General features: G+C 37.6%; 1 protein-coding gene across 2 annotated transcripts in view; it reads left to right on the top strand.

The window, feature by feature from the left end:
• Window positions 1–25,047, top strand: part of CDKAL1 (CDKAL1 threonylcarbamoyladenosine tRNA methylthiotransferase) — a 362,497-nt gene that overhangs the window by 53,720 nt on the left and 283,730 nt on the right. For both annotated transcript variants that reach the window (XM_088533392.1, XM_088533393.1), the window contains one exon: window positions 6,014–6,098. In XM_088533392.1, the coding sequence (XP_088389518.1) occupies window positions 6,014–6,098 (85 nt within the window). The remainder of the gene's footprint in view (window positions 1–6,013; window positions 6,099–25,047) is intronic.

A 25,047-nucleotide genomic window follows, 5' to 3' on the forward strand; every position in this document is an offset into this window, starting at 1 on the left:
GCATTGATAGATGATACGTATGGTCATATAGTGGAAGGGAAATGTAAGGTTTATGTTAGTCACTGGCTGATTTGAAAGGTTTGTTCTCCCGCGTGCCTTTTCCTCTGTTTTGCGCCGTGTTGCGCACGCGTGTGCAAGGCTCGTGCTGGTGTGCGCGCTCTGAGGTGCGGATTCCTTTCTCTGCACTTCTTTTACTTATAGAAGTGTTAGCTCAGCTAGTGTGTTTCCCAAGCCCTATTTGCAATATGTCCTCTGGGTAATCTCAAATTTTCTCTTAGTTCTGCAGGCAGCAGCAGAGCGTCGTGAGCTGCTCAGCTGGCCCTAGCCCTCAGCGACTGTGGAGCAGCTTGCTTGGCTAGGGTGGTGCAGCAGGGCTACTGTTCTGGCACGGGTTAAGAGCAGCACAGCGGGTACTGGGTTCAGTGTTCAGTGCTGGGCAAAGGGAAAAAAAAATCTCTTTTTTTTTTTTTTTTTTTTTGTACAGAAAACATCATCCTGCTTTGGAAGGCTTTGGAAAACTTATCAGTAATCCTGCAGTTGTGCCTCAGCTGTCTCGCCACTTGAGAATGTAATTATTGGAAATACTCAGTTTCTTCAAAACAGAAGAAAACAGAAAAGTTTACCTGTGCAATTAATTGCACATGGAAAGTGCTAATGGAGAATAAAAAAGAGCAGCTTTGCATATCTGCAGTTTACATTAGGGGAAGCAGCATTTCTTTACTGAACAGGTGTGCTATATTTCTTGGCTTGATAAACAACCAGGCTTTCTCTGTGGGATCGGGTCTTTAAATAACTCTTGCAGGATGAACCAGGCCGTAATGTTTTCATTAAATGTGGACAGAGTAATTTGTTATGAACAGAGTACTTTGGAAAACCAATGAGAAAAAAAAAATCATGTTGTAATCAAGTTGACCCTCTAATTTTATATCTTAATACCACAGATGAGAGCGAGGCTGTTTTGAAAGACATTTGCAGTCTGAAAAGTTAATATTTCCGGCATATTTTTGTCTGTGTGTTGAGTGTAATTGGTAAATGTGTGGTAGGTTTTCTGAGGTGGCAACTGCAATTGTGGCTTTCAGATTTCAAACAAATGCCATCTGGAAGTTCCTGATAGCTTTGGGGTTTGATTCTTAGTTGTGGTTGAGGGAGCAGGCAAGAGGAAAGTGCTTGCTTGCAATCTTAAGACAAACATGTCACTGAAAATTTTGTGGTTGCTATATGCAGTATGGAGTTTGGAGAACTAGCAAATGATGGCAAGAATATTCTGTGTGCTGAGGAAAGGGCTAGAAGGAAAAAAAGGAAAGAAGAATTCTCCTTCTTCCCTTGTTCCCATCCCTATGGGCCATCTCCCTCCCAGTCAAACAAAACCTATTATCTAGAAGTAAATAGGTGAGACGCGGAAGACATATCTAGCATTGATGCCTCAGGGCATTTCTGAGCTAATATTTATGAAAGGGCTTCTTACCCAATATTTTCTGAGATCTTTTGATGCCATTGGCTCAGGAGATATTAAGTTAACAAATGCCTAATTTCAGTAACTGAGGCTTTAAGAGTGGGCCCCTAAGAAGTAGGGCTAGTGAAAGAAAATAAGAAAATAAACTTGCTGACTTTGTTCCAGTCAAAGTCCTGGATGACTTTGGTAACCGGCTGAGAGAGAAATCCGTATTGCCTACATTGTTTTGCCTTTTAAGGGAGGTTATTCACATGGATTGCAACTGTGAGTGTGTGCTCCACACTTAGAGCTGGGATGCCATTGGGTCTTGCTCTAGAACGTAAAGTGGGAAGACAGAGGCTATAGAACATGGAAATAGAGAAGCTAGAAATAGAGGAAATAGAGAATACGTTAAGTGAGCAGGAGTTAGAAGAAAAGGAAACTGGAAACAGTGAGGAGAAAGACTTGCAAAGGCCTTGAGAACAGGGTAAGACATGGAGGAAAATGCCCCAGGAAAGACTTGTATGATTACAGGGAAATATCTTACTGAGTTATGCTGGTTGATTTGCAGGATTTAAAAGGGTGTCACACAAATTACATTTTCTGCCTTTTCAACAAGCATTGCTAAATGAATCTGGTAGTGGTTTCAATGCAAAGATGAAGGAGGTGCTGAAGAGGATAATGAAGGGCTGTTATTTTCACTGTGCTTGTTTCTTTCACTGCAGTGCTCTGTGCGTGTTTTGATTTTTATGTACATGTGGTTTGCAGAGGAGGGGAGTTGGAAGAAAACAGTTTTTGGGAAGAAAAGAAAAAAAAGAAAGAAAAACCCAAACACCAAGTAAAAACCAAATCAAATGTTTAATTTTCAACTGATAGTGTTTCTGCAGGCTTAACAAGAAGTTATCCTGATTTATGTGTTCCTCTGTAGGTATAATGATGATTCAGACTTTTGCCTTCTTAGGCATAATGCAGTCAATTCTTATTTTCCAGAGCTTTCCAATTAAGTTAAGTGTTCAGAAGTTTCCATGACCTTTAGGTTTCTTTGTAGTCTATGTTGTTTTGCAGAGAGTACGATAGACTTTGTGGTTTATTCCCAGTGTAGCTTTTCTTTCACGGAAAAGATGTCACAATGCAAAAAAGCCATGGTTTTGAGTTGTGTTTTTCAGAAGTTAGTTTAAGGCTGGTTAGTCCTAACTTTTAAGTTTAAGTCCTAACTTTAAGTCCTAATATATAGGAAGCTGGGAAAGTGTAACTTAGTATCAAATAAATGGTCAGCAGCCATATGCTGTCATTTAAAAATTGTTGTTAGACTGAATATGTAGGAAGAAAACAAAGTTGCAGAAAGATCTATTTTGAAAAAACAGCTCTGTTGCAGAGTATAGAAAAGGGCACCCATACTTCACATAGTCACTGTTATGGTTCTTGCTTCAATGTTGGACATCCAGGTATGTACAACGTACTAGAAGAGCCTTCTGGGACAGGTCCATGGCCCACTTGGGTAAGATCAGTGAGGATCTCACCGAGAGGTAAGATCCTCTGGTCTTGGACCTGTCTGGTCTTCAGCCAAGACCTCTTCTGTTCTGGGCTGAAATTTTGACTTACAGAGTTTTCTGAGGAAGGTGGCACCAGACTGCTGAATGAATTAACTGCAGCTGCACTGCGATCTCGGAGGGTGGTAGCTGGAATTCAAGAGGGCTCTGTGATCCGCCTTGTGTCCTGCCATCCAAGGCTGAGCTGAGGTTTTGTTCCATGTTTCAGCATGTCCATCAAGGCCTTGGGTTTAGCGTAAGTGGCATCAGATGTTCAGAAAGCAAGAAGTGATATGTAACTAGTCCCTCCTCCCTGATCTCCTGAACGAATGTGTTTTCCTGCAACCTCATATCCTATTCATGAGTTCAATTTTTGAAACCAAAATTTATGGGAGGTTGAAAATACACAGTGGACCATAGTAAATCCATGCCAGTGCATGTAATATCTTTCATAGGTACATACAGAACAGTAGAGGACTAGAGATCTTTTTGAAAACTATAGTATGAACTGTTCTGAATAAGGAGGTACCATTCACATATGAATATTGTATATACAAGTAAATCAAAACTAGTATATCAATACAACCATGTAAGAGATAATAACAGTTAATAAGAAAAGAGATAGATTAAAAATAAACATGGCAATAGAGCAACTAGGGGTGATGAGTGACTTTGCTATAACAAGAGAGCAACCCACTGTAACAGTTTTGTTTTGCATATATTATTTTTAGATATATATTTTAGATCTTTTTTTTTGCTTGAACTGCTCAGAAGATTTTATTCTGTATTGCAGAGGCTGAAACCCATAAAGGAATGGAGTGAGGTGTATTTGGGAAGTGTTGCAGTTGTCCCATAGGTTCCAAGGAGATAATAGGTTAATAGCCCCAAATCCAAGTGACCAGAGATGGTTCCCGTTGTGTTAGTGGGGAGTGTCTTTCTGAGCACCAAAGTGTGCGTTCTTCCAAAACTGTTTTGAAGTAAAGGCTTTTCCTCTGGTTTGAGGGGAGAAGTATTGACATACAGAGGGATTGTGGTAGGGACAGAAATTAAGCCATCTTTTGTTGGAATAGGTATCTCTCCATACCTTGAAAACTGTCATGGTATACATGATGTACTAGTAGTACTGAGCTCTTCTGTTTTCCCCTGAGTGCATCCACAGCCTCCTGGCAGGATACTTACCCTGTCACCCACTTGTTGCAAAGCACCCCCGTGGTTCTTGAGTCTATGTTTATAAATGTTCGATGAGGCTGGAAACAATACGAAATGCAAAGTTTTGGCAGCATTATTAGAAAACGGTGTTTTGAAAATGCATTTGATGTGCCCTGTGGTGGCTTTGTTTTGAGCCAAGAATTCATCTTTTTTCTGATTTCGAAACCGTACCTTCTCTTGCCTTCCCATACGTCATTCCTAATCAAATTTTCACCGATGTTTACCTTTCCAACAGTGACTCATGTTCATTAGTCTGAACGTACCAAATTGTTTTGCTGCAGTCTGGGTTTCAGGAGAAATTCTTTGGCTTGTTCACTTTATGTGTTGACCTCAGGATAGAGTAAAATTGAAATTGTCCCTCTCTTCCAGCTTGTCAAGAGGCAGAATCAGATCTTGGAATGATCTCTATAGGATTAAAAATAGCTGAAGGCCTGAGTGCTGCTGTTGACTATTCCTTTATCTGTAACCTTTGTTTGTGCAGAAGGGGCTGGTGCTTGATCCAGCAAGTTAATGGTGGAATTTTGATCAACAAAGATTAGAAAACTTATAAACGTTTTCTCTTGTTTAACATAAATGTCCTTCGGTTCCTATTTCATGTGTTATTTGCATTTTTGGTGCTTCCTAGGTCAAGTGATTTTTCATTTTTAGTATTTAGAATTGTAAGTATTTGTATGGGAGGAAAAGGATATTTATTCTTGCTTATGTGGATAAATTCATGATGAACACATATGTAAGTGGGCTTAAATCTTTGCAAACTTTTTTTCTGCTTTAGCAGGATGTCAGTTCAAATAAGGCATTCTAAAAATGATGTTTTTGCCTTATTCATTGTTCCTGGGTTTATATTATTTAAAATACCTCATTCAATGCTTTAATACTCAAGAGATTCTGAATAATACCAATAGCGACAGAAGTGTGTTTTTTTTTTTTATTAATACAACTAGCATAAGCTCTTCTGATGAATGCTAGAGCACTTCAGTATGAGATGGACTATCTTAATTCCACTAAATTTTTGCTTCAGAAGAAAAATGTTGATCTTACTAATTCTGTAACATAGTTGTGTTTTATAGGATTAGAGTTTATAGGAAAACTTCTGAAGATAAATCTATGACCAGAATCTGTTAATATATTCAGATATCACAAGATTTTGAATCTACAAAAATGCTTGGTTCTGGATGCAAATTATATTCTTACCTGAGTAGAGGCAGGTATTCATTGTGAATACCTTTTTTTCTAAAGATTGCTCTGATTATAACGTAATTAAGATAGAATTATAAAGAAAATAGGCATATTTTTTTTTCCAAATATACCACTTTGACTTGCTTCTTTAGTAGATGGTCATGCTTTGCAAATTCTGGCTTGCTGCTTTTGCGGGGCTGAGGCACTGATTGCATTTTGTTAGTGAAACCAGCTTCTTTTGACCACTTGCTTAACTTCTTTTCAAAGCACCTTTATGTGTTTTTGTGATCCTTCTGCCTTTGTGTGTAGGCCAGATCTTTCTAGGGAAGAACATTTTCCGGAGGAGCAACCATTTTTTCTGAAGTTTGCTTCTGTGAGATGTAACCTAGAGGATTCTCAGCCCATAAGTGGGACACCAGTTCATTCCTCTTTTGCAAAAAATAAGCTCTCATGGAAGTGTGTTCTTATTTTCCTCCTCCTCTTTTCATTTTAATAAGTATGCAACTTCCAAAAACATAGTTGTTTAATATGTTGACTATAAAGTCATTTTTGTGAATAATCAACTTGTTGGCCTTTTTCATAGGTTTGGTCTTTTTTTATATGGTATAAATCATGAGTTCACAGTTCGAATAGTTCTTTAATATGGCTTACTGTCTTTGTCTCCTAGAGAACTCTGCTGAAGCAGATTTATGGCTGCTGAATAGTTGTACAGTAAAAAACCCAGCTGAAGACCACTTCAGAAACTCAATTAAGTAAGTTAATACATTTGTTTACAAAATAAAGACGTATTTATCAATGAATTTTGTTTTGCTTTGTTTTTAGCTTTAAAAGCTTCATATTTTCAATTCAGTAGAAATTTTGTTTTTTAGAGCAGCAAACCAGGATGAGTCTGAATGCTATAAGGGTGACTCCTCTATCTAGAATGCATTACACAATGTAAAGTGTGTTGGATAGTATTGGTAACTTGTAAATTGCTATCAATACACTCTCTTGGAAGAGCTGCTAATGTGTTAGAGACTTCTGTATGAGTTTTTGAAGAAAATGCTGTTGATCTAACTATTGATCCAAAGAGTGTTTTTTTTTTTTTAAGTAGTAGACTTGTTAGGCTGCCACTTTTTCCTCTACTTACATTTATATACAATCAGGCCCTTCTTACTGAAAGTACAGACTTAAGCTAAGCAATTTACTATATGTTTTCTTAAAAGGTGAACTAATTTGTGGGTAATCAACAGTAGTCTTCTGAAGAATATTTTATTTTATTGTAGCATCTCAATGATGATGCTGTAAAACACTACAGGGTGGTGATTTCTACCTCTGACTTCTACAGAAGTATTACTACGGTGAGAGTAAACAGAAAACCATATGGTTACGATTGTGTTTTGTTTCAATGCAAATATATACTGTGGTATGTTGTTTGTAGATTTTTACCTTTAGTAAGTAACTATGGTTATTTATGCAATCGTAACCTGGCTGCTTGTAACTCACAAGTTAGTAACAGTCTGCTAGGGCTGTAACCTGAAGCAGAAACAGTTTCCCCACAGTAGGCAGAGCAATTTAAGTTTCCTTCTGCAGAGGGCTTTAGTTCCTGGCTGCTAGAATTGCATTTGGTGAGAGGAGCTTTTGGGTTTCTTCCTGCTCTTCCACCCCCGACACCTCCCATCCTTTTTCCCAGAATAGTTGCAGTTAGTATGTGGTGGTCAACAGATCTGATGACAAGATCTTTTCCATTCTAATTGTGGCTATCTTTCTACTTTACTAATATGCCAAAATCGATGTGGTGTGGTGTGTGTCCTTTACCCAGCAGAATAAAGTTGGTTAAGAAAGAGGGGCTAACTAAAAGCAAATGACCAAAAATATTTCCTTGAACTTTCATGTTTCTGTTGTCACTCCGTTAATGAGCCTGATGTTATTTGTAGCTTTAGTGTCTTGGCTTTTTTTCTTTTCTTTTTTTTTTTCTTCTCTTCTCTTGTTTTTTCTTATAATCTTTCTTTTTTGGTCATTCTCCTTTTCTTCTCTTTGAGAGTTACTCCCTTCGTATAGGAGGCATAATTTGTTTTTTTGGTATTTCCTTATTATGAAGGAGGACAGGTTGTGTTGTAGTTGTATAGTAGTTGTATGGACTAGTTCTATATTTGGATTTTGCAATAAGGGGATGATTCAGTTATGAGTTTGTCTGAAAACAACAAAACGTTTCTTAAATACACCTTAATTTATTACAGCAGCAAACCGAAAGTGTGAAATTTGGATGATGCAAAGCTAATTGCCATTGTGTCCTGTCATATTTGTTTGTTTGTAGCCATAGAGATTTTGTTTTTCTGAGCTGAGTAGCAAGCTGAACAACACTCAGCCTGTGGGCTGTCAAAGCAAACAAATTTTAAGTGGAAAATTTAATATGCAGCCCAATAAGATTCTTCTGTCAAATGAAAAATTCTTCAGTCTGAAAGTGTTGCATAGCATTATAAATATCATCATAACATGATGATATTATGAGAATTATTTCAATTCAGCTTATTCCTTAACCCTTGCAACAAATTCTCCTCATGATGTTTTTGCATGTTACTTTGACTCTCAACCCCACCATTTCAACTAGTGGTAGTAACCACACCAGAAGAATGACTGTCTCAGAACCTGATTTCTCACTAATGCTGCATGCCAATGACTGTAGAAGAACTTAAAAGGTTCTGTAGTTTCAATGCCTTTTGAATTTATATATATATATATATATATATATAATATATATGTATTTTTAATACATGCAAATCACCCTTTTCATTGATGGCTCTGATGTTTTTATAGCAGTACAAGCCCATTGACAACATAATGTTGGTGACTTTTTGCTTACTTTTTAGAGCTATTCTGCTCTTGTCTAGCATTGACAAAGTTAAAGGTATTGACCTGGGGAAAATATACAGAGGGCAAAGAGTTCCATAAAGATCATTAACTCTTGAATGAGAATTGAGAGCTTTCTTGGGCAGATTTTATTCTCTGGTTAAACTTACGGTAAAGTTACAGTCAGAGGTAGGCAATAGTGATAAAGAATGCACAGTATAATGGAGTTGGTTCAGTCGGTAGAGTTTTTTAAAATATATCCTTCAGAAAGGAAGGTTGATTCAAGAAAAGCAGAAAGTAAAGAATATCAAGTAAATCGGATAAATGAGTTGTGTGATGGAAGTTATGAAGATTGAAATAACTGTGAAAAGCAAGTAGTTGGACACAGAAAAAGAATCTTCTCAAACACGTACAAAGAAATAAGATAAAAGGAAGAAAATACTCTTAATAAAAGCAGGAGAAGTGATGCAAGAAATACTACACTGAAACACAGCCTATGCAGTGGGACTTGGGCAGTTTTTTTGCTTATGAATTAGGTGATTCTTGTGAATCAATCTGGTATGCTTTGCCTGTCAGTTTGTGTTTTTGTACTGTATTATTTTAAAAAACAAGATGGGCAGTTCTGCCTGCAGTGTAATATGTGGGAAAAGAAAGTTATATTTTTGGTAAATCTTTGATTGAGTCCATGCTAGCAGAAAAAAAATAGACTTTTAAGTTGTAGTTCAAGAAAAGTTATACAAATTGTTAACTAAGAATTTAGTGTATTTCATATACTATTTAAATGGAAAACGTTCCAGAAAGTGCATCATTCAAGGTGTCATATTGATAAGAATGAGGTTCTTAAAGGCTGTATTGACACTGTATCTTAAAGACAGTATGTGCATTGTGTGTTTTAAGTGTATTCAGATAGGTACTTCACCTTATTTAGAATCAGACAGCTCTGGAAAGGCTGTGTTAGGAGAATGAATGCCAAAAGTCTTTGTAATAGCTGTCAAAGACCTTCACTTATTTTTAAGTTTTCTGGAGGAAAAAAGTGACTTTTTTTTATTCTGTTTATCCTGGAGATATGAATAGACTTTACACTCTGAATAAGTCTTCACATGTCATTCTAAAAGCTGTCAAACATCTCCATAAATATATGCAGAATTTCTGCTTTTTACCACATCTGGTGCTGAGATTTTTTATCCTGTAGCTCAGTTAATTAGAAATGAAAGCTATTTTATGGAAAGGAGATTGTTTTCTCTTTCACATTATTACTTTTAATAGTGGTACATACTTTCTTCTCTCAGTTGCTGCATGGTTTCTGCCTGGATTAGTTAACTAAATAAACAGAAATAGATGATGGTGTTACTTTAAAAAAAAAAAATCTGTAATAAAGCTTAGCCACATATGTTTTGGATGATTGCATTCCTGAAATAAAGGCAGCAAAGAGCCTGAGATACTTTCTAACTGAGAGGGTTCTTAAAGGATAGCCTTGCCTTGGAAACCTTATCCTTTTTAGAGTGGTTTTTGTTCAGAATGGGCTTTATGGTTGAGACAGACACCTCTACAATATTACTCTGTTTTGAAGCATTGTAGAATAGCATGCAATAACACTGAATTGACTTGAAAAATATTTTAAATACTTGATTTTAACATTTTACGAAGTAAATTAATTTGCCTTAGAATTTAAATAAATATTTAAAGATAATCTACAATCTGTATTTTAAAAGTAATCATCCTTTTTCTATTGTTAATATTTGGATATGATCTCATCTCCTATCAGTTTAACGAACTTATAGAAGCAAAATGTATATGTATATAGATGTTTTGTAAGTAAATAATATAAGTAAATACTAGAGAATTAAATATGTTGTTAATATCTCTTCTAGATGGTCTTTATTGTATTTCTTTTCTTTGAGCCATTGGGCAGTTCTGTGATAACTTGAATGCTTAAAGCGTTCTTAAAAATAATTTGTCTTTTGAATTAATCTTGGAAAATTCAAAGCTTACTTTCAGTATTGTTCCCACTAAAATAATAAAAAGGGTTAGTCCACCATTTGCAGGCTGTATCTCTCTGTAGTTGTCAAGTAATGTTTTCTGTTGTAATTTATTTCTTAAAATATGTTTCCTAAACTGTAGCTGTAAACATCACAAGAGTAAACATTCAATAAGTAAGTTATTAACTTTAACTTTTGTAAACCACAGTAAATCTGTTAAGGCTGTTTGAGGAAGAGAATTAAGCAGTGTTCATTACTTCCCTGAGAGCATGTTCTGAAGAGTTCACCTTGCTTAAAATAAATAAAATTACTTCATGCTTTGGTCTCAGAAGTTCCTCTTGTTTCATAGATCTGTTTGTGCTCTTGCACTTTATCTTAAATGTTTGTCTTAGATGTCTAACCCCCTTCTAATAACCTCTGAAAAAAACCAAAACACAAAGAATTTGCTCTACATTTCTGACTAAGCATCTTCTGTCTTGTTTGACCCATTTTGTGTTGTTGTAAGCTACAGGTGCATTTAGAGACTTTGGCTTTTCCTATTGCGTTTTCATACTGGTTGAAGTAGTCTATAGGAATGCACTATTTGTCTTGGTGAAATAACTGAAAGGAGGGTACTTCAACTCTGATGTGATTATGCTGTTGAGGAGGTGTCCATAGCTTGTCTCTTATAGAAACTAGCTTGTCCAGTATAACTGCCAATATGTTGTTGTATTTAACTGATACAATTAATATGTCACGCATTCAGGTAAATGTATGTTATTGCACTCACTTAAAGGCATGCTCCAGTCTGTCTTCATCCCTTTTCTTTCTGATAGCTATGAGTTGTGACAGAAGTGTAAAGGTGTTCAGGAGTGTAATAGCACTGCAATGCTTCCAGTTGTGTGTTTGCGTCAGTTTTTACAAATTCACGAGTGGATGCTATGGAGAAGCTCACTCTTATGCTGGAAGAAGCATAAATACTGCAGAATGTATTGAAGTGGCAATTTAGTAGGACTTTGGTTTTAAGTCTTGTATCAAAGAGGATTACAGAGCTCTGGGGTCCAAAAAATATGATTAGTATCCAAGGATCACTTTCTCCAAGGTCGGGAGCGATGTATCCCAATGAGCAAGAAGTTGAATAAAGAAAGCAAGAGACCTGCAATGATGAGCAAAATCCAAACAGAAGGAGATGTACAGAAGGTGGGAGAACAGACAGGCCTCATGGGAGGAATGTAGGTACATCATCTGGGTATGCAGGGATGGGACTAGGAAGGCCAAGACCTGTTGGAAATTGAATCTGTCAAGGGATGTCAAGGACAGGAAGAAGAACTTCTTTAAACACACCAATAACAAAGGGGAAATGTGTGCCTGCTGCTGAATGGAGCAGGGGCCTTGCAGATGGATGATAGAGGAAAGGCAGAGGGATGCAGTGTCGCCTTTGCTTCAGTCTTCATCGCCTGGGCCAGCCCTTAGGAGTCCAAGACGCAACAGAGCAACAGAGAAAGTCTGGCGAATGGCAGACCTTCTGTTGCTTGAGGAGATTGGGTTAGAGATCATGTAGGCAAATAGCGGCCCACAGGTCCATGGACTGTGATGGGAAGCACCCACAAGGGCTGAGGGAGCTGGCCAAAGTCACTGCTGGAGAACTGTTGCTGGAGGATAGGAGAGGTATCTAAGGACTAGAAGAAAGTTGGTGTTGCTACAGTCTTCAAAAAGGGCAAGAAAGAGGACTCGGATATCAAGCCAGTCAGCCTCACGTCCATCCCTGGAAAAGTGATGGGGCAGCTCATCCTGAACACCATCTCTAAGCGTGTGAAGGGTGAGAGGTGACCAGAGGCAGTCAGCGTGGCTTCACAAGCTTAACCCACCTGATAGTCTTCTCCGAAGGGGTGATTGGCAGGGCAGGTGGGGGGAGAGCAGTGGATGTTGTCTACCTTGACCTCGGTAAGGCCTCTGACACTGCCTCCCACAACGCATGCTTATAGAATCATTGCATACCTGCATTTGTCTTTCAAGGGATTTTTTTTCTTTTGTAAATTGGATTTTGAGTATTTATTTTTAAGTCATATTTTTAAGGCTCTTCCAGTGGTTTAAAAGGATGAGTAAAAGACTTGAAAATTTTCTTTAAACTTTTAAGAAATACAAACGCTTGAGCAGAGAGAACAGACGCAAACAACATTCTGTTGCCTATTTACAAATGAAAATAACTCTGGAAGAAGGCTTTTTTCTTCTTTATTTGTTGACATTTGGAAATGCAATTCATGTGATACCCCTTGTCAAATCTAACTGTTACTTCTGTGATCAAAAAAAAGAGAATTCACCACTAAATTAAAACAATTTTATCACTTTCTTTAAAGAAACTTTAAGCCTTTTGCATTTACCATCGCATTTCCAGCATAAAAGTAGATTGTGACTTACACTTGTTTCTACTATAAATACTTGTTTATACAGTAAATATTAAATAGCAAAGCACCCCTGGAAGAGGAAGCACAAATATTTCAGTGCTATTTATTTTACAGAACCTGCTAGCACAAGAAGATAATTTTCCATTGCTTTTCTGGGATGAGCGTCGTAGTCTTGTTGTTCATTGCATTTTGCAGAGATTGTTAGTTGGTGTGAAATATCTCTGACTGAAAAATGCTTAACGCGGCAGCTCGAGGAATATTGTAGTTAGGAGTACTGCCATTTTTTCCACTGTGTATATTTGAAGATACTTAGAGAAAAGTTTAATTTTGCTGAAGTTAAAAAAAAAAAAAAAAAAAAAAAAAAAACAACTTGTGGAACAAGCTGTAAGGGGTAGCAGGAAACTTCGTATTTGAGTGTTTTTCTTTTTTTTTTTAAATATTCCTTTTATTAGTCCAGAACACACTGAAAAATCTGTGAGTTGCTCACCATTATGAGGGATGCATGTGCTCAGAGATTCAGGAAAACCTTATATTCAAGATGTATGCTCTATTCCCTGCAAAAAAAAAAAAAAAAAAAAAAAAGAGTCTTCCCCAACTATTAGGAGTTACTTAGTTTTGAGGGGAGGTTGTAAATCTATTCACTAGATGATGATGATGATTTCCCTCCCCCCCAATAACACCTGAAGATGGCTTACAGTCCTGTGACTTCATGAAAGCCTTGACCGGGTACATTTACGCACAGGGCTTATGTTCTTACAGCTGTGAGCAACCCGTAAAGATGTCAGCCGACCCACAAAATGAACCAGAATTGCATTTGCAATTAGGTTTATGGTGTAACGTAGCTCATAATTCCGTTCTTTAAAAAAAGCAGGCAAAGCTAAAACAAATACAAAACAACCACGCTCTGTAAACCTTAGTATGATTTGTGTATGCGTTAGCTAGTCAAAAACTTTAAGTACTTCCTTGAGTTTAATGGATAGATTGTTTTGTGGTTCAGTTTTTTCCTGTTACAAAAACTTAGTTTGCTACTAAAGCATACAAGACTTTTTTTTTTTTTTTTGAATAACTATGTTCATCCATACGGCAAAACACTTTATGTTTATGTTTGTTTTGCTAGTTACTTTTATTAAGCCCAGTTTACATTTATATAGCCCAGTTTCACTGGGTGTCATGCTCTCTAGCTTACAAATGATGTGAAGGTATTTTTTTGCTTAGAAAAAAATCATTTAACTGGAAGTCTTTGTTAAGAACTTACTGATCTGGAACCTTTCAGCTATACTGTAGGGAAGTTTGAGGTTGAGGCGTTTTGGAGAGTGTGAAAGACAAACAAGAGCAGGGTACTTCTCAGGCCAGGTGAAACAGGGCATGGAGAGGTGACGATCAACCCTGTCTCTCTTTGTGGTTACAAGGTGCGTAATTATTTGTCACTTTAAGCTTTCTCACATGATCTTAATGAAGAGTAAAATATTTAGAACATGAAATCCGTGAAGTGTGTATAGTTAAAATTTTAGTAACTGATTCTTATACATAGGTTATTGCAGCTCGAAAGCAAACTGATTTAAAAAAAGTCCACTCCACAGAGCCTAGATTCCCTTAAATGGTTTTACATGTAAAGTAAGAAATGGCCACTGATGAACAAGAAACTGGAGCCATATGTTAAAGTGTATCTAAAGAAAGGAACTCTGGAGAGCAGATTTCTTAAATTACTTCTTAAACTTTGAGAATATTGTCATCTGTGACTTTTTTTTTTTTCTTTTTTTTGCATTTGGTTGGTGGAACAGTTTTAGAAGTATTCTGTGGCTCAAAACTATTTGTTTTAGAAGTACTTTTCCATTTCATTTTAAAGCTTTCCCTTTCTTTCTTATACCCATCTCTACTACAAAAGAGCATGTAAAATGTTGCTTGAGGTTATGTTGCAAAATGTAGGGAATACTTTGAAAGCAATCAAGAAAAGCTCTCGTGAACCATATGTTTTCTCCTTGTGTAGTGGTAAAGATAAAAGGGTTGTGGATTGCTTATAGTTAAGGGCTGTATTTTGCAGAGGAGATCTGCAGAAGCCTGGGTGAGCCTGGTCTAAGCTTGGGTGAACTTTAGTTTAATATTGAACAAGGTAAAAGCCACTACAGGAACAGGGCCTGTTATAATCAAATTTTAAACAGTATTCTGGAAAACGTTTTTGACTTTAACGTGAACACTTTCGGGTTGGTTTTAAGTACTCAGGGTAATTGATGAGTTAATGATCTTTGAGACATTGAATAGCACAGTGGCCTTAGTTCCACATTGTACATTAATCCTTGAATGCTTAATATGCAAAAAAGCCTATGTTAGATTTTAGATATCCTTTATCAACTCCAGACAGGTCATTAGGGACCGATGTATTTTTATTTGATACTTGTAAAAAAGAAAAATACCTGGGCATGATGACAGCCCTGTTTCATGACTTCATATGTTTTTATTTTGATAAAGTTTTCAAAGTTATCAAATTTTGAAATTTGATAAATTTCAAACCTTTGATTTGAGCTATTGATGTAGGTTCTTAGCTATGTAGGTTCTTGGTGTGCTAATGTGTTCCAAACGTCATTTACAGGCACTGAATTTTGGAGAAGTTTGTTACCGTACATATGAACTTCTCTTTGACAACAAATGCAAGTCCATCACAGTTCAGGGCTATGGGTGAACAAGGCAGGCTACTGATTTGGGAAGGACAAATCTCTGTGATTTATGCAGTAAGACTTCTACCCATCCCCTTAGCAGTCAAAATGAGCATGGAACTATACTGTAAATTCTTATTTTAATGTTTTAGAACAAGAACTTGCATGAATATATAGCCATTAGAGGGCTGTTTTAAGATGAGCCTTTTCTTCCCTCCCCTTTTGCCGTAGTTTATTAGAGTAGCATAATTTTACGAATCCTCTGCGACCACACAGGTTTAACAAATTCAGCAAAAGTAAATTTTTCTCCATATGTTTGCTTCTGGGACACAAAGTGTTTGTCTTCTAGTGCTGACTGCTCCTTTTTTTTCTAGACCACATATAGATTTAGTAGAAACAATGAAGAAGATTCTAGTACCATTTTGAGCTAAAAGTTTCAGGTTTGTTATGTTACTTAATTGAAGAAGACTTCCAAGAAGATGCTTTTTGGGGGAGGGGAATAGGTTGAGCAAAAGTGTGCTTGCCCTGATATTGTTGGCATTTACACAAAATGCAAGTTAAAACCTGTTAGGAAGTGTTTTAGCAGGATGAAATTATCTCCCTTCGCCAAAAAGATCCTGATCTTAGTGTGCTGGTGCTTAGAGCTTCCTCCACCCCTCCCAAGTAAACTCTCACTTCAGATTAGCAGTTTAACCTCTGATTTGCTTTCACTGCTCAGGATGTTTTCTGTTCATCATTCAAAAATAGGCTCTGAAATGGAAGAAAAAATCTTGTTTGTCTGGAGCATGGTATGGATAAGACTAAAATCTACCTCGGCGTGTGTTAATGCAAACAGTGCAATAAAATGAGCATATTAGTAACTTGTAGAATAGTGTAGTCACAGATAGAAAATGCTTATGCAAAGAGAACTGTTGAAGATCCTTTCAGAACTTTTGGGTTATGCATTAATAAAATAATGAAGGATTACTGAAAAAGGAGCAGTTTGAGATATACCTTGCATTTAAACAGTAGATTTACTTTCTTTTCCTCTGAAAAAATATGAGATTTCTCCAAGCAGAATGAGGCCAGCAATCTGTTGCTCTACCAGATATTTCTAGATTGCAGTTCATTTGACGATGTGCACTTCAATGCTCTTCCCCCCTCTTCCACCTGACGTTCAGTGCCATTGAGTCATGGGCTTTTTTATTTTTCTTCTCTCTTGGGGCCTACCTGAGTCAATTGGTGCTATCACTGGACACTGCATAAGAAACTTAGACATTTTAGACTTAGCTGAAGCTTAAAAGCCACGTTGAAAAAGGGCAAAATGCTGCCTGAATATCCTGGAAATGAAATGGGGCAGAATTGGAATTGGGCTCTGTTGGTTTGGTTTGCATGTGTACAGGAACTAGGGTTATAAGAGGTTAGAAAGGCTTTGGCATTGCTTGCTTGGTTGGTTTTCTGCATGCATATCTAGTAGATAAGAACATTTTCAACAAGTTGTTTACTAAGAGAACAGCAATTTGATCTTGTTTCCCCTTGAAAAAGGATTTTTAATTCCAACAAGTCTCATGTTTTACTTTCCAAATGGGGCAAGTGTTAAAAAATAAAAATTTCTGCACTACATGCACAATCTTTAAAATTTCATTCTAAAAGTCCTAGTAGAAAATAAAGGAAGTACACTACTGAGAATTGTCATTAAGTTGTGGAAAAATCTTTTTTTTTTTTTTTTTTTTTTTTTACTCCTGCATGGATATTAAAAAAGTAGATGGTGGAATAGGATTATAATACTAAAATTTGTGGTTCACTAATTTGAAGATCAAGAAGGCTGTTGTTGGGTGGGGGTTTTGTTTCTTTGTCTGTGTTTTTTCTTCCCAGGAGCTATTTCTTGCTAGTGTTAAGATGTGTTATATGAGCTTCATAAAAATCAGTGGTTTGCATATTATGTGTCACCTTTTCAGTGCTAACAGGTGCTTTGTTTTTACCAATTCAAGCCAGAGGAGTTGAGCAGAACAGGTTAATGTCTTGAGTGCCCGAAGCAGGTGGTTGATAGCTTTGCATATTTATCAAATTGAATGCATGTTGGCTGTTGTCCTAGCAGGCCTGGGTTTAACTAGGCGCAGAGCACGGGAAAGCATGCGGAGACTTGCCGTAGCAGGTTTAATGCAGAAGTCGACACGATCTAAACTTGTCCTTACCGACAAGTGTGTTTTCTGTTTGTTTTGGGTTCAAAAGACCATCTACCAATACTTAATGAGTGTTTGTCCTAAAACAGAAAATGCTTGCTTGCCTGGGTGTGCTTAAGCAGGAAAAGCCTCTTCTTTCATACTCTTGCAGGTGTCTTGGGGCTCTGTTAGAAGCGAGCCTGGGAAGGGCAAAAATATGCTGGGGAGTTTTGTTTTGTCTTCCATTCAAAAAAATGCTGCTTCTTCTTGCAGAATGATTTATTTTGTGTGTCATTGTCTGATGCGCATCCTTAGTAATTGCTGCGATACGATGATATGTATTTTGATATATTTAGTCAAGGAGTGTTGGGGTAAGGTCAGTGAAATACTGTAGTCAGGGTTCAATACCTCAGCTGCTGTCCTGCCCCCTGGGTGCACTTCTGGCATCAGGGGAACGAGCATCCTCTAATGATGGTAGTTAACCTCATAATGATAATGAAGGTTAATGTCTGATAACCGCTTATAGCAGGCTGAAAAATAACCTTTTTTTTTCATATATTGTTCTTAGAGCTGTGTACACATTTACACTAAACAGGAAAAGGCTGTTCTCTTTCTTGCCCATATTGTAGTTTATTAGTATGATCTCAAGGGAAATTTAGTATTGAAGATGCAGAGGTTTATGTGCTTTTTTTTTTTTTGTCATTGTTTTTAAAGAGAAGGACAGTGTTAAATAAAACTGTTGAAAAGGTAGCAGAATTATTTGTTGAAGCAGTTTGCGATTACTACTTATCGTAATGCTTAGCATAAAAAAAACCCAAAATCCCTAGTCTTTGTTTCATCTTTCCTGTATATTTTCTTTATAAGAACAATATCCTTAATGCAGCCTGTTTCTGTAACAGGCTTTTAACTTGTTTGCACTTGCCTTATGCCATGTCCCAGACAAGAAACTTTTGTCTGTTTGTGGAGCTGTTGACTGTAATACCTATAAATAAAAAAGTCACAAATTTTATTCAGTCAAAAAAGATGCAACCATGTTCGTATCTTAACTACATTTAAAGCTTCCCTTTCAGGTTATTCTCAAAATATCTATGTGTCATGTTTAACTTGAAGCCTGAATCAGTGTGTGTAACTTTCTTATACAAGGAAAGCAGCAGAAAATGAAATCCTGACTTCTGGTGGTTCTTAATATCAGGCCCTGTTACTTTAAGCTTTGTTTTCAGGCCTTCTTAAAGCTATTCTTCCTTAGACTTCCTCCTTGTTTACTTTATTGCTTGATATTAATAGAAGATATCCTGTTTAGCTGGGATTGGGCACATTTGCTAGTTTAATTAGGTGCACTGTGTTGGAGTTAACCAGCACAGACATTCGATACAGGGAGCTCTCTGAAACTAAAGACCATAAATTCAAGGATCTGTGAAAAGTAAATTGTGATAGCTGAGTTTTTATATGGGAAATGGAAACTGTTGTTATTTTTATTTATATGCTTGTGAAAGTCATGTGGCTTCTTATGATCCTTTTGCATTTGCACTTGTACATTTGTGGATGGTTAATTTGGTAGTGTGTGGATGCATTATACCTATACAAAAACATTACAGGAAACAGGTGAAATATGTGCATTTTCATAGGCATTGTTAATGTTGTCTCTAAATGTTATTTTTATGGAAATTGAAAAAGATTCCTAGGATTTATTATGGAAATCCTATGCAGCCATGAAAGTAGGAGCTTGTTGGCATAAATTAAATTCTGATCTCTAAAGATCCATAAGACAAGAAGACCATAATGTGTAGGCATTAAGGAAAAAAAGAAAACATGTCTCAGTCTCATGTCTCGTGTTCTTAATATGTTGGGTATTTTTTATCATATAGTATTTGAATTGACAGCTTAATTTTCACTGGCTTCATTTCTCTGTTCCACTAACTGCTGTGCTTGTGAGGGAGGGGGATTGTTTGCTTCAGATTTGAAATATATCATTTTCCAGTGTTTATGGCATAATAAGAATTAAATACAGTGTTAAAATAGCTCTTAGGCAACGTGTTTTCTAAGTCAACAATTTGCAGTTTTATAGCAACCAGTGGATGTTCTTCAGTTTGTGGTTTCCATTGCTGTTTCAAAAAAAGATATCAGTTAAACATGTTTGTTACAAAATTTTTAAGCCAAGCTGTTGTGAAAAGCTCCTCAACTTCTCGCAATGACTGGGGGAAGGATGTTTAATTCACGCTAGGCAGGATTTGGGTACTCTGGGGCTGCCCCTCTCCGCTGATGCTGCGGGGAGGATGCGGAGCACAGGGATTGAATTCCTCGTGCCTGTTGCTGTGCAGCCACATGCCATGCCGACGGGGTCGTGTTCTAAGAAACTCGTCAGTGAGCGGGTTTTTATGGGCCAGATGAGCTGCAACCGACTTCCTCTAGTATCCTAAATCATATTACTTACATAATGAGGCTTCCAGCTGGAGTCTGTTACTTGGTGCAGTATTTCCATGGGAGGCGAGGGAAAACAGATCGAGTTGCGGCCTTGCTCCCCGCAGCCGGGACCGTGCGCACGGCGCCGCCATCGGCCCCGCAGCCCGCGCCGCTCGGCGGCTGCAGGAGCAGGGGGCCGCTGAGGGAGCGCAGCTTTGCTTTCCTCTCCGCAAAAGGTCTCGAGTTTTGGACCGTGTAGCATCTTCCTCTCCTGCCCTTCTCTCCACCTCCACCGGGACGAGCCGCTGGAGTCGCGCAGCTTTTGTGCTCTTTGGATAACCTTTGCCGACTCTCGGGGGGATTCGGGGCATCTGCTCCAGATGCTCGAAGCAGGACTAGGAAATGGTTGCAGCAACACGTATGGGTCTTGTTTACTTCTTCAGTGCTGAGTTTTAGCACTTTTCCTCCTCCTTTTTCCTGGTTTCTAATTTTGAGCTGTTTATAGTAGGGAGAGGCAAACCTTCTCAATGGGATGACTTTTTTTCGCCTAATTTGCCTCACTTGAATTGAGAACCTTCTAGTATGTTTTAAGATTATCCTTTTTTGCAATGTCAAGATTTGAAGTTGCACAATAAGGTGTTATGTTACTGACCCACAGTAAATTTCTTATTTATATATCTGCATGTGTGTATATATATATATATATTTGTGTGTGCGTGTGCACAGATGTGTTTTTTAAGGAACCGCAGCTTATCTCTTGGAATTGCTTATATGCACTGAGACATTGAGACAACCCATAAAAATTAGTAAGGACTATTGGCCATCTTTATTCAGCTGCACAGGGATTCAGTTTCCGTTTCTCTGCAGGAAGAGCCAGTGTAGGGTTTGCTTTTCTTTTAGAGACTGTGCTCATCTGCTTTGCACTGTTGACATGTGCAGGCTGCCTGGCCTTACCCTGAGTACTTTTCATAGCTAAGGGAAGACCATATACCCTGCATGTCTTTGGGTTTGGCATAATGCCACCAAAATGTTTTTGCTCTTCATTTTGATTGTCTGTGGCAATTATGGGCTTACTTTCATGGTACTGGAGTTGTGTTGAGCTCTCTCTTACTGTCTCCAGTGCTCGGGACTCACTGTAACTTCTATCCCAGGGCACAAAATATGAAAGGGAGTAAAAGAACCTCCCATCCATTCGTTTCTTGCCTGTGAACAGGGAATATGCTCTCGCCAAGAGATGTCACAGATTCTCCCCCTTGACTTTGTGGACAGTGTTTGCTCACATATATGAGACTACCGGTACATGCCTGGGTGCTATATAAGTAAATAGCCTGAATAGATAAAGCTTTATTTTTTCTTAAGCAGCTGTGCTGTGGTATCATACTTTGGACAGGTTAGTTTTACTTTAATAATACAGTTCTGTTACCAAATCTTGAGAGAGGAATTAGGTGTGTACCTGAAAGTTTAGTTCTTATTCTGTTCCCTTATTCTGTTGCTGAAGCTTTTCTACTCCTCCTCTCGCTGCATGCACCCAGGTATAAACAAGTGAGAACTGGGAGGTACTTCATCAGGCAAAAAGAAATGTTAGTTTTGAGATTAGTAATGCCAATGGCTTGTTCTGAAATTCTCATGAATTGAAAATTTCAGTTGTTTCGCCCTGTCCCGTACCAATGACTAGTCAGGTGGTAGTGCTGTAGATTTGTACGTTTCCCAAGAAACATCGCTCACCTTTTGTGCTTTAAATGGCAAAGATTTGGCTAAGTTTAGAGTAGCTAGATCTTAAACCTATTAACATATCCATGCCTGGATGTATACGAATTGTAGACTTGGCTTGTAAAAGGAAAATTGTATATTGGTATGCAAGTGTGTACAGAAAAGGGACATGACAAATCTGCATTGCAAGCTGGTCTTTCACAGAGTTATCATGTTCCTCACAGTGTCTGCTTTTAAGAGAGGGATTGGTTCTGAATATTTGGTTGAGAGTAGTTGCAGAACTTCTCCTTAGATATGTAATTCCACTTTATTTTTGAACAATACACTGGATGTGATCTAAGAAATCACAATGCAGTACTGTAGCAATAGTGCACAGAGCTTAATGACAGATCTTATAAAAGAAAGTAATTTTATTTTAAACCCAAACTGGTTCTACTCAGACAGTTTCGCTCTTGCATACTCTCAAGCAAAATGACACATGTCCAGGTGCTCAGGTGCCATGACGTGTGTTTTGCAGAGATCTGATGGGACTTCATGGGATGACACGGAGAACGTCTCCATGCTTCTTAGGTCTTGACCATCTGCTCATATTCAATGTGCCTTTTGCATTCTGTAGAGTAGATAGCAGATCCGGAACATGGAATCACAGAATGCTTAAGATTGGAAGGGACCTCTACAGGTCATCTAGTCCAAGCCCCTCACCTAGAGCACGTGGCACAGGACTGTGTCCAAGCGGGTTTTGAAGATCTCCAGAGAAGGAGACTCCACAACCTCTCTTGGCAACCTGTTCCAGTGCTCTGTCACCCTCACTGTTAAGTGCCATCTCTTCAAGCATTAAGATCAATTCAGTGTTTTGTCATTTTATCCAGTGCATCTTAGAACTTCAGCTGTGTTCTTCATCTTTCTGCCATCATCTCTTAGTAGCTTGAGCTTTTGTTTTAGTGTGGATGTAGACTGTACCTTACTACAACCTGACCCTTGTTTTCTCACCCTGGTATGTTGAGAAGCTGCATATAGTTGTGCCGTGGTCCTAATAACTGGCTAATTTGTGTGCTGTCAACACTTAACTGTTCTTATGTCCTGTCATCTTCTGCCTCTTGTGAAGCTCCTGCACTCGTGTAATCCCATGCATGCACTAGTCATGCTAGTCTTAACATTTTTATTGCAGAGTTCAACAACAGGCTGTAGTAAGTTAATGCTCGACTAAGAATTGGTATGTTTTAACCTTAATATAAATGGTTTTTTATAACTGTATTTAAAATTTACATATTAATTAAAAATATCTTTTGTGAATTAACGAGAGATTTTCTACAGGATAGGCTACTTCAGAGTTAGAATGTAGAAATCAATCAATTCACTGCAGTTACCTAGTCAAGACTCTTGTTTTTGTGGAGTATCTTCATTTTCAAATTTTTCTGTAGCTGATCCTCTAAGTTTCTGTAAATGAGATAAAATAAGAGGGAACCTTATTTTTTGTCAGTTGAATCAGTACTGGCTGATGGCAGATATCTTGCAAGATAATTTTTTTAGAGCTGTATTTTAGAAGAGAAACTGTTATCTGGTAGCTTATATTCAGTCTTCTCTATCATCTGTTTACCTTTAGTGATAAACTATTGCTACTGCCATGAGATTAATTTCGGAATAACATTCTGGTATTTTCTTATTCTTTTTCAAAAATGTCAGCAAGCAAAACTCATTATTTTTGTTTGGGAGTAATGAGTAATGCCTTCAAATCAAATCCCATTGGGTTTGCCTTTGAGGCTTCTATTATTAAATTCTGCTTGCTGTCTTCTCCTTCTAATACTTAGAAACTGAAGAGGAGAAAAAAAAAAGTAAATTTTAGCTGTTTTTCTTGTAATTTTATTGGAGCTATTCATTTGTCTACTTTTGCTTAAAATTGTATGTTTCCTGATGAGTGTCATAATTTTGAAATTAAAGGTGCCTCTGGGACAACTTTCATGATACCCTGCGTTGCTCCCGGGTCACCAGGTGCTCTCCGTTTCCCTGCTTAGGCCAGCTGTTACGCTTCCATCCTGTATGTTTTCCCCTCCTCGACCCTATTTTTTAGGATGTCTTTGCCCGTGGAAAGACAAGTGAGTGTGTGTTGTCTGAGGCTACTCAACTCAAGCATGGCAGTGGAGAAGATGCGCATGTCTGTGTGTTTGTCGCCAACATTATAGGAGACAGATGCTGAAATCAAGCCACTGTGTTCAATTAAGAGAGCTCCTCACATCTGGAGCTGAGCAGTTCCACATCTGCTCCTACCACTTCTACCAAGTTTTTTCACAAGCCGTGCTCCTTCAGCCTGGATAACCTGTCCTTATGACTGAGCATAGGGCTGAGAATGTGTGAAGCTAAATGGCAACTGCATGGGATGTAATTGAATATCCGAATGTGGTTTCTGGTATTTTGTTTCTCAGCGTTCTCAAGGTTTTAGTAAGGTACTGTGCAGTGGGTAACGGGGAGGCTTGGTTAAATCTGTGTTGTAGAGAATGAATATCCTGAATGATAAAGAGGACAGTTTTTAAACAGCTTACAGCCAAAGCTTTCTGTGCTTTTTAAATAAATTGCTTTGCTTTGCATTCTTGAGGTATTTATCTGTTTCTTTAAAGTGGATTGAAAAAAAAATTATTTATCCTTCTAATAGTTTGCATACTTGTGTTAAATTATGTTGTTCGTAGATATGAGCCTCCATGCAGATTGCTGAATTAAATATGGAACTGGAATTCCAACTCAAGTTATTTATCAGTCATTCCTATGCTGTTCTTGCCTGTCTTGCTTATTTGGGCTAAGATAAGTCCTGAGGAGCTCACATCCTGCTCCGTTTTGTGCATTGTGCCTTATTCCATGAGAACTGCAAGATCATAATTCTGGCTGTAATCAGGATGAAATGCAAAGTTTTATTTTGAACATGGCCTTCCCATTCAAAAAGGAAACATTACTTAGGAGAGAATTAGTTTTCCATTGTGCTGTATCAGGCTGCCTTACCAAACTATGTTTTCAGGTGATAGGAGTCCCCACAGGAAAACAAACAACCCCCCCACCCCACCCCAAACATAGATATGTCACTGATTATGATTATCATTTTGTTATGGCAATTTCCAGAGGAAGTCATGGATGAATCATAAATTACAGGTAGTTGAATACTCAAAATATTTTGCCATAAACACATGTACATTTTCTGTTGGTTAGGGGTTGCCACTTTGAAAGATTTAAAATAAATATTCTTGCTCGACTTCCAAAACTGAAAGAAAAGAAATCTTACTCAAAAATGGGAGGATATTGGTAAGGTATATAATATTCAATAGAAAGTACTAAAACCGTGTCCTGCAACTGAATCAAAGTTGTTAATGTTTGTTCAGCTAAGCTTAGATATTATCAGTGTTTGAAAGTCACAAATGAGATTTCTTGCTATTTAACTGCCACTATCCTATTTGCTCACTTACTGAAAAAAATTACCCAAGTAGTTTATTTATGTTTTGTAATAAAGACATGAAAAATTACAGAATTTTTAGCTTTTATGCAAGACTTTAAAAATCCCGATTCAGTCACCTATTAGGAAGCCTGCTAAGTTTGATATGAAATCAGTTGCTGATTTAAGTGGTCT

This window comes from Tinamus guttatus, unplaced genomic scaffold (genome assembly GCF_059628265.1).
Source record: "Tinamus guttatus ecotype Peru unplaced genomic scaffold, ASM5962826v1 Tinamus_guttatus_pri_ptg000497l, whole genome shotgun sequence".
Lineage (NCBI taxonomy): Eukaryota > Metazoa > Chordata > Aves > Tinamiformes > Tinamidae > Tinamus > Tinamus guttatus.